Source organism: Prunus mume, linkage group LG3, assembly GCF_029339155.1.
Source record: "Prunus mume cultivar Tortuosa linkage group LG3, ASM2933915v1, whole genome shotgun sequence".
In the NCBI taxonomy this organism is placed as follows: domain Eukaryota; kingdom Viridiplantae; phylum Streptophyta; class Magnoliopsida; order Rosales; family Rosaceae; genus Prunus; species Prunus mume.
In genome coordinates this window covers 8,138,844-8,149,298 of record NC_142700.1, presented here as the reverse complement: position 1 = coordinate 8,149,298, position 10,455 = coordinate 8,138,844, and the positions used below count along the sequence as shown (strand labels likewise).

Below are 10,455 nucleotides of genomic sequence, written 5' to 3'. Positions count from 1 at the left end.
AAGCATAATTATATTGTAGAACCCAATGTAATAATGACATGTTCGTAATGGTATAAATCATAGAAGGCCAACGTTATGCACACAACATTATTACATTGAAAATATAGTAAAACTCAATGTAATAATCACATGATTGAAATGAAAAATACTTTAACGTGATGATGGCATGTTAATTACAGAAGGAGGGGGTGGTGGTGTGGTGAAAATGTAGGATAAGAAGAAATGTTGAGGTACGTGGCATTGGCTCGTGAGCCATGATGCAGCTGACAGTTATCCAATCACAAACATAGTTGGGGGGCCTCGGGTCCTCCTCTCTTTTGAAGTGCTCAGATCAACTTTAATTAAATGAAATTTTCACTTTGAAGTGATCAATCAGCTTTGACACTTGGCTTGGCAGTGGCTCTGGACTTTCTCTGCACAATGTCACAATCAATTCAATGGGAAAAAAAAATGTCTTTTCAATACTGTTAATTGACCAATGGGAGATAGTGGCCTTCATGCATTTGGAAACCTCTCAAACTATGCTACCCTAGATTTCCCAAATTTTAATGACCAACAGGTTTTGAGAAAACCAGAGCTGCCAAAGAAAGCAGAAAAAAATTGTTTTGAATTCATGCATATTTGAGGAGCTTGAGTTGATTAAGAACAAAAGCAACACTAAAAAAACTCACATGTATGTATGTATGTATGTGTGTTTTGGGATTGTGGGTTTTGTTTCTTTGTCTGTAAGTTCTTTGAATCTCTCTTAAACTCTCTAAGATTATTGCAGAAGAAAAACAAACATGAAATTGTAAGCATTGATTGATTGTCATCTCCTAGCGAAAGAAATGCTTTTGACTGGAACCCCACATGAAGTGACTAACCATGCGTTGACTAAAATTCCCATTCAAACTGCATCATCATTGTGTTTGTCACTGGCAGTGAAAGTGAAAATCACCTCAATGGCTGGCTGGTGGTGCATTTATACAGCAAACTTGTAAAGTTCTAGCATAAAATGATAGATTTTTTGAAGAGGGAAATTTTGAATTTGGTTATCAATTGTGAGTTTGAGTCTATGGGATTGTTCTTGGAGGTTTCTGTTTTTGATTTCTTTTTTTATCAATTTGGTATCGGAGCAAGGTAGGAATTATAATGTATGTCCAAATCCAATAATTGCGTTTGTGGGTAAAAACTCCCACAAAAGCATGTTCATGTTGTGGATGAGTTCAAGATTTTTTTTTGTTTTTTGTTTTGGATCGAAGATGAATTCAAGTTTGCAATGATAGATTTGTTATAGTACACAAAGATAATAATAATTATAAAGATGAGGTCATGAACCATTTTGCAGAATCTGTGAAGTGGTTGGGGTTTATGTAGGACTTTGGGAGACACGTCCATGTAAGAGAGAGAGAAGAGTCTTATTCCATTTTCCTATATTTTTACACATCCCTATCATAATTCTACACAGTTGTCAGCCTTTGCAACTTGCAGCTGGCCCTCTCTCTCTCTCGGCGGCTTATTACGTCCCTTCCATCTGACCACCTGGGTGAGTTTGCTAAAGCCACTACGCTCTTTCTGATGTGAAAATTCAGTTTTGACTTCACAAGCTCTACAGCTGGTATGGCATAGGATCTCTAGCTGGAATAAAACTTTTGTATCACTGAAAAAAATACGGTTTTGTTATCCTTAATTAATCACGTTAAAAAAAAATACAATAATTTTTTAACAAAATTAATTATGAATAGCGAAATAATTTTATGCGTGATATACAAGTTCTCCTTTAGATGAGCTGCAAACTGCAGCAACTTTGCAATTTCACCAATATCAACTATAGTCGCTCACACGCACGTAAGTTGATCCTATTGGTGTAAGTGCGAGACTCGAAGAGAATCAATCACCTCTTGCGCAACTAATTCTTAACATTTTTCATCTCCTCGAAGTCCCATTTACTCTTGAGCTTGACATAGATTTGTTGGGAGATAAATTGAAACAGATGGGCCTCCTTGTCATCTCCTTCAAGTCCTTGAGAAAAGAGCAGCAGACAAGGTGAAGGTGGAAATGGACCCAACGTCACATATTCCATAGCCTATCATTGTCCCATTTGTTTGACTCATGTCACTCTTGCTGCTGTCCTTCCCTTGACCGTAGACTCTGCCCTACCCTTTATAGGCCTGTTGCCATCCTGAAAAGTTTTGCCTTCTAGCTACAGTATTTATTGTCGGCAAAACATAGCACATATATATAATCATATTCATATGCAAAAGATTACATTATTGTGTTAATATAACGTAAACAAAATATTTTACAGGTCAGGTCACACATTTCTTCTGAATTTGATATGAGCACCATAGGCTTGGTAAATCAATACTCATGCAACTTCTCAAATGCTAATGTTTCGCATTTGGATTATACGAAGCCCATTAGCATACATAGAAAGCAAGGAAATTTCAACCCATCAATGTCTGTGGTGTTGAATTGTCCGTATTTGCATCTGAGTTTGCATGAAGTTCATCATGTCACGGCCTGTAACATACTAATAGGCTTTTTGTTGTGCGCCGCTAAGGAAAACAGATGTGATATAATCACATGAAGGACTTGTGAAACCAATCAAGACTTGTGAAAAAGTAGTGTTTGTTTGCTGCCCAAATCGCTTTAGTCTACCAACTTTGTTTTGTTTTTTTTTCACTAAAAACCTTTTTTATTTTTAGTTTCCAGAGTCTCCCCCATGAATCCTTGGAGGGTTGATCTCTCTCTCTCTCTCTCTCTCTTGTCAAGGCGGGCTTAAAACTGTATTCACACCTAGAAAAATTTAAAAAATAGAACGAAAAAAAAAGGAACAATTCTGTTGTGTAGGCAAAAATTTAACACCTATAAATTACATAAAAAATTTACAGTTCGAGCTGCCAAAATAGGCTACTGCAGCGGGACCTCTCATCTTAGCACGACGTTCAACTTGCTCTGCACCAACTCTCTTACATTCCACTGCATAAGAAATTGAAACAGTTTTGGAGGTTACGAGTGCTGCTATGAAGGAAAGAAAGGATTGTATCCTCTTTTCATGAGTTACCTGCAACTTATTGATTTCTTCATCAGTGAGTGAGCGTTCCATCGATCGATATGCAATCCTGTAACAGTGACTGGTCATTCCTTTCTTGTTTGTGAAATTGTCTATCAATTGCACCTGGCAATCATGGAGAGATATTTCGGTAAACTGGATATTAAGACTTCCAATATGGATGGATTGCAAAATATTTGATGAACAAACTTGAAAGAAATACAAATATATTGGTTCCGCAGTGGCAATCATAGAAGAGATATTTCCAAGTACTGTAAAGTAAAACTTCCAAACTTGGATTACCAAAAATTTAAGTGTCAGGATTATTCCACAAGAACAAATTTAGTTTCTTGGAGTAAGATATCCATGAACAAAGTTGATAGTTAATAAATCGTACTTTGTATCTTCCAACCTTAATCGACTTCAGCACGGATATCATTTCAGAAAATTAACTACACTGAAATACGTCAAATAAGAGCTTCTTATCATTTCTGATAAACATCAATGTATCCCTTCAATCAATAACTTTTAACGTCTGTTCATCAAAAACAAAAAAAACAAAAACAAAAACAAAAAAAACGTCTACACCTCCAGAAAATTTATAAAAGTGAAAACAAGACATACCTCTTCAGCAAGATCTCCAGCAACTTCTCTAACAACTTCACATAAATTGTTTTCCGTGAAAGCTTCATTGATCCAAAAACTAACATCTTTGTAACAAGGAGGATACTGAAAAGAAAAGGGGAAAAAAGTAGCTTTATAAGAAATGTTTGGAAGCAGTAATCTATCCTGAAAATCAGTAGTTAAACTCATAAATAACAAAATCTTAAGAAGCTGTTTTATAAAGAGAATCAAAAACTTCCAATCACATATTAACTGCTGTGAGATCACAACTTCATTCTTTCTCTTTTCATGGTTTAAATTTTCCTTTCTATCTTTTGATTTAATGCAAGAATTGCATAGAAATGAACCAGACATAACAAAAGGACGCCACAAGCTATAGCACCAGTTCCTTTACACACAAACACAGAGAGATCAAAGCTCTAACTAAAATTTGTCTTGCACATAATAATAAGCGACCAAAAAAATCAGAAACCTATATGAAAATCTTTAAATCCAAAATTTCAAGCGCCACTAGAGGACATGCACACACTTGCACCACAAAAAGATGTTAATTTCCTCTCTCTCTCTCTCTGTGTTGCAACAATACCTTTGAAAATGGCTTGAATTTGACTCCCAGCTGGCCACTTGAAAACTATAACCAAAAATCCAAAACTAGATAATTAGGTCTTACTGGATTACAGAACTATCATCGATTCTTAACACTATTATTTCACTTTTCAAGACTTGAATTTGAACAAAAGGAATATATGTGAAAATGATAGGAACAAAATCATGATTAACAGATTCAGGAACCACCTGGGAGGTGAACCTCTCATCATTTGACCAGAAAAGCCGAATATCAGGGATGTCAAATAAAACCATTGCCAGCCGTTCCAACCCTAGTCCAAAAGCCCAAGCAACATTGTCTGTTTTGCCACTTCTCCTTAATATTTCTTGTTCTGTCACCCCACAACCTAAAACCTCCAACCACTTTTCCTGGTATTGTATACAACATTAGCTGATAAAGTTGATTTAATGCTAAAAAATTCACACGCGCATGCAGTAGCTCAAAAGACAAAAAGACCAGGGTTTTCAAAAAATGAAGAAAAAAAACTTGCCTAAACATTTAATAAGCACAACTTATTAACTGGCAACATTTATATCAACGGCCACAAGTTCAATATGCGATTTGATTATCAAACGGTGTCCAGTAAAAAAAGCACTAGTTGAACATGAATAGTAGCAATGACAATAGAAACAGACAGAATAGAAAGAAATCTCAAAGGATCCGGAACCAACTAGAATTTGACAGACTGAAAAAAACACACACAATGTGAGAGATTTCATGGATAATCTTCACCATATTCAGTGGAAGGTACATTTGGACAAGAGTCTAAGATATCTTTTCTTATAAGTTTTATACTTTTTCATCTTCATGCATTTAACGCGTCTCAAGGGTAATTTAGGACAGGCATCAAGTTCACTAGCTTCATCACCAAATTGTTGAAGACCACACTAGCATTCCTAGATATCATAGCCAGCAGATAAGAGAACTTACTTATACAGGCAACTAATACTATCATGAGTTGCTATCACCTTGTGTAAGTACCATTCTTGTAAGTTGTTACTTGTTTAAGGAAATAAGACATGCTTCTGCATAATGTATAAATTTCAGTTATCTGTCCATGGAACACAACAAGACACAACAAGAGAGAGAGACAGAGAGAAGCAGAGTTCCAAAATTAAGTATCTACATATGTACATATATATTTAGAAATAGCATGTCGGCAAATCCACAATCCAAAAACAAACACATCATGTTTTTTTCCTTCTCAAAATGATCAGAATACCTGAAAAAAGATCTCAAGTTCAAATGATGGGTTGGTAAATGGGAAATATGTATCAACCCAGCGCATCTCCACAGCACCTGAAAGTTTCAATTGAATCAATTTAGAGGTTCCAAAACAACTGTAGCACACGACAAATAACCAAAAAAAAGTACTAAGAAAACACTTGAAGAATTTTCGAACCAAATAAAACTCCACATCCTTGATGCCTAATTTTTGGATAGTAAAACACTCAAATGGCATACCCAAATCACAGCTATGTCTATGAGATAATGAGTACAATGGTTCAAGATAACTGTCACTGTTAATTTACCAAATAAGTGGCGTGCCAAACCCTCAAGACATTTCTTTAAATCCCCAGCAACATAAGTTGTGCCATCTGTGCCAGATGCCTCCCAATCAGATGGAGAAAGACACGCACACCTTCCATCTATACAGGCAGGAAACAATTCCATCAGATAAGGCATGATTAAAAGAAGCTAATCATCATAGAAGTCTTATTGTAAGCACTAGAGATGGGAAACCTGATGGAACACAGGGTAATGAGTTGAGTCAATGGAATCCCTACGGTAAACATCTCCTGTTACAAGGAAATGAGTATGTCCTCTTCTCAGTAGTTCTGCTTGATGAGCGCTTGTATGACACCTCAAAACTGTTTGAGCGTCCACATAATATGTGTCATTATAACTTCGACTAACATGATCAGCAGGAACCAATACATCGTCAAAATTCTGAAAGAAATGAAAACATAGAGTCATTGTCAAGAAGTCACAAGGTTCTTAGAATTTTACAAGGATAAAAGAGCATCGCAACAACACACATCTACAGCCCTGATTTTATCAAAAATTCAAAACTTATTTAATGAGGTTAACAATCTGGAATCAAACACAGTAAACATGAATGCTAAATATTATTTTTTTCCATCATTTGGTGCATGTTTGTGTTGGGTTTGTTTGGCCGGCCATGCGTTTCAGTTGGCTTCCTAGCTCAGTGACCTAGGGTGATGATACCTGGAAAAATAATTACTCATTCAACATGATATGATGTTGATATTATCCAAAATGCTGAATATAACAGTTAATCAACTTACCATGTGAATGCATCTAAAATCATGTCACACTCTGGAAATGCTAAAATATAATTGTGATGCTCTTAGCAACTAATCCTCTCACACACACACATCCAAAATGCTGAATATAACAGTTAATCAACTTACCATGTGAATGCACCTAAAATCATGTCACACTCTGGAAATGCTAAAATATAATTGTGAAGCCCTTAGCAACTAATACACACACACACACACACACACACACACACATATATATATATATATATAGAGAGAGAGAGAGAGAGAGAGAGAGTCCATTTTTTGGTATTTAGTAAAAAAATGAAGGTTTCCCTTTTAACGATGTCTCCTATTACTGGGGCAATTGACAGATTGTTTACACATAATCCAGGATCAAGTTTGTAATAAAACTAAGCTAGTAAACGAAATTTAGTGGCAAACATTACTCTAAAGTGGGTGCACAGCAATGAAAAACTCAATGGTTGGTATGATTGATTCTCATTATCATCGCATAATCAATGCCTCAAGGAGATGGAGGGTAAACAGCATGGCTATGGTATTCAGTAACCCAAAAAGCATGCATTTACATACATTCATAGTTTATTCCACAAGGGAAACTTGTTTGAAAGGATGTTGGCTCACCATGTCTGGCTCCCAACAAATAATTTGCCAGGAAATTATTAGCATCACTAATGAAATTACAAATTGGTGATATACATTTTAAAAAAAAAACATTTTCTAGAAAAGGAAAAAGCCGAGCAGAAGTCATTGCCCATGATGATTTCTATACAGCTAATATCCAAAATGAAGCCCATGAGACAGTGGAACCCAAATCCTTTACCAATAACAGAAGATAATGAATGGAGTTGCTTAAATATCACACCCACAAATGGGTCATTTGTGTGCCTGTCTCTATTTGAAAATCTATGTACGGGTGTGGATGCAGTGCCGCCACTGTATTATTATTTTTCCTTTACTAGGAATGCCTCAACTGATTTGTCGCACAGGCACAAATACTAGAACAAACTGGAGATAAAGATCTACGCAACATAGGCTTGAAAAGTATAAAAAATGCATCAACAATTTGACACATAAATAGATATTTCTGGAAACTGTGAACAAGTCATATTCATCATAATTGGGTATTTCATGACCCACAATTTAACAAATTCAAGGTCATACCTCTTTCACAGACACAATTGGACAAAGATTATCAAACTTATCGAACTGATTTGAGTAATTGGTGTCGAAATACTCGTATATAGCATTCTTCAAAATCCCAATTGGGTGCTGATCTCTTCTGTGGAGTTGCATTCCAAGCTTTGCAAAAATGGTATCCGGAACATTGTTTGTGGGGTCATCCCTCAACACATCTACAAACCCATAATCCAAACATATTAAGCCACTAACAATTTTTCAGAAAAGCAGGTCTGCAGTTTTCCAATTCCATATATATCTGATACAGTAAGGAAGCAACATATGAGAATTCTAGCATGCTTCAAGATGGTTGTAGGGCTTACACCGTCAAAGAGATATGGACGTCGAAATGTGCCAAACCAAGAACAGTTCAATACCAGAATGCAATGATGGAAGTGAGATGCAACTTTCTAAGAAGTTGTATCACAAACAACTTTGCAAAAAAAATTCCATCACTTAGGCAAGTGAAGAAACCAAAATAAGGAACTCTGTCCACACAATGAAGACCAGAACGACAATAAAATTTTCAGGTTTGCGTTCTATGATTTAACAATTCAGTGTTGTTGGTTTCTTTTCCCCACGCTAAGCAATTCAGTGATGTTAATACATCCTCCGAAACCAGTACCCAATTTCGTACATCTAATCAATAAAAGAGCTTCAAAGCTCCCAGAGCATGACCCTTGATTTCACCCAATACCCAAAAGAGTATACGAAACAAAATGCAAAACTTTTCAACCAACTAAATTACATAGCAAAGTACAGTGCAGCAGTTAATGAATGACAATAAAACATGAACTGACCCAGGTTCTAAAATACATTAAACCATCTCATATATCACAAGTTTGCAGAATGCCACAAAATATTGAACAAATAAAGTAACAGCTTTGGGCCAACTAAGGTTGTGGAAATGCAAGCCAAGTACAAAAATCTTACTACCACAGCATACCCAGCACAACATAACAGCAAAAAGCTCAAAACTAAGAGCAACCCGTATTTGGGAAATGGTCAAAGTTACCATCTTTAGCAATCTTGACGCCACCAAGTTCCAACACTGAAGCCACTGGCTGTCTCCATTTCTTGCTTTGAAGCTTATCAGGCGAAAGAGATGCAGCTGATGAAGAAGAGAAAGGTAGGCAAAAAGAGAAGCTTCTTAGGCCATTTGTGCGGATAGAGAGTGAGGTCTTGGAGAAGAGAATGGTCTGCGCAAATGAGAAGGCCGTTGCCATTCTCGTTGAGACTGAAAGTGCTGTGCGTGGCAGTCTCTCTAGTCTTATCGATGATTTGGGGCTTTTCTTTTCTCTGGTTCTCTGGTTCTCTTTTCTCTTTTCTTTTTGCAACAAATTTTCTCCCTGATTTGGGGCGTTTGGGTTTGATTGGCCCAAAATATAAAACTAACAGTAGTAGAACTGAAAATGCCCAATATCATAGTGGGCCTAAGGGCCATCCATATTATTATGGTCTTTTTTCTTGGTCAAATATTATCATGGTTGCACAAATTTGATTCATTGCTGTAAGTGAGAAATCGTTATTTTCTTTAATACAAGTGATATTTAGGGAAAATGATGATTCGAACATAAAACCACGAGTCTGTGACAATTTTTAATTGGCCACATTATAATACATGATGTATAGATAGTATGCCACTCTCTATCAAAATTGTTATAAATAAAATGTGTCAATTATACTCAAAGGAATTTCATGCTACATAACTCATACTTTCTCTTCTTAGAGCAACTTTAAGGTACGAGGCAAATGTATCTTTTGTATACCTATGTGACTTTTTTACCTAAAAAATTCTTTGTTTTTTTGTAAGACCTCAAAATTTTGTTACCCTAATAATTTGATAGAAACCATTATGTAATTCATCTTTTACTATAGGCTAGAATTATAGCAAATTTTTTTAAAAAAAATAAGTGAATACGAATTTCATTAATTAAGAAAAAAAAGCAACCACACAAAAGTTGTGATTAAGACGCTCCATGAATCATTGAGGACATTCCTCAAACCAAAAGCGAAACCCCCTGCTAAGCTAATGCATCAACTACTCTAATATACGAGAACAACTTTCCTACATCCGTTGCATGAAACCAATATGGATACATGATAGTTTTTCTCCTAGTACGCTTTCTTGGTTTGGTTGGAAAACAACATCCCTCACGCATCCCCAAGCCAAGATCGATTTGAAGACTAGTAGGCTGGCCCCTTACTATAGCTCATATAGTTAAAGTACCAATTAAGAGATTCTCATGCTGATTCTCATGCTGACCTCATACGCATTATTGAGACAATGGAGCGGATTAGGCATCGTTAATATCCTGCGTGGTCCTAAAGCAGCTTACTTTTGAAGACTAAATAATAAATAGACATTTAACCTATTGATCGCTTTCAGAGTCCAATAAAAAAGCCTATTGTCAAGTCTAAAGTGCCAGTGAAATTTTAGAATCTTGTGAATTAAAGTTCCATTTATGTAGTTGCAAAACAAAATATATCCACTTGAAGAAGGGCATATGCTTTTCTTGACTTTAATGAATATAGTTGAGGTAATTTTGGTTTTGTTCAGGGGATGCGGTGGTACTCTTTTTTCTTGATTGGATTTTTCCCGACTAGAGTTCCATGGTAAGATTTTAACGAGACCACATAGATGCATTGATCCTTGTTATTGTTGAATGACGCTTCATTTTCAATATATAAAAAAAGAATAAAGT

The 10,455-nt window shown here is 35.9% G+C and overlaps 1 protein-coding gene across 1 annotated transcript; it reads right to left on the bottom strand.

Annotated features, from left to right (window-relative positions):
• Nucleotides 1–2,630: 2,630 nt before the first annotated feature.
• LOC103325489 (phenylalanyl-tRNA synthetase class IIc family protein) lies at nt 2,631–9,060 on the bottom strand. Its single transcript, XM_089048288.1, is given in 11 exon segments — nt 2,631–2,961; nt 3,047–3,160; nt 3,659–3,763; nt 4,245–4,289; nt 4,454–4,633; nt 5,488–5,564; nt 5,798–5,893; nt 5,896–5,914; nt 6,009–6,215; nt 7,736–7,926; nt 8,766–9,060. Coding segments are annotated over 11 exon segments (1,296 nt in total). The 5' UTR covers nt 8,977–9,060; the 3' UTR covers nt 2,631–2,910.
• Between the last annotated feature and the right edge of the window lie 1,395 nt (nt 9,061–10,455).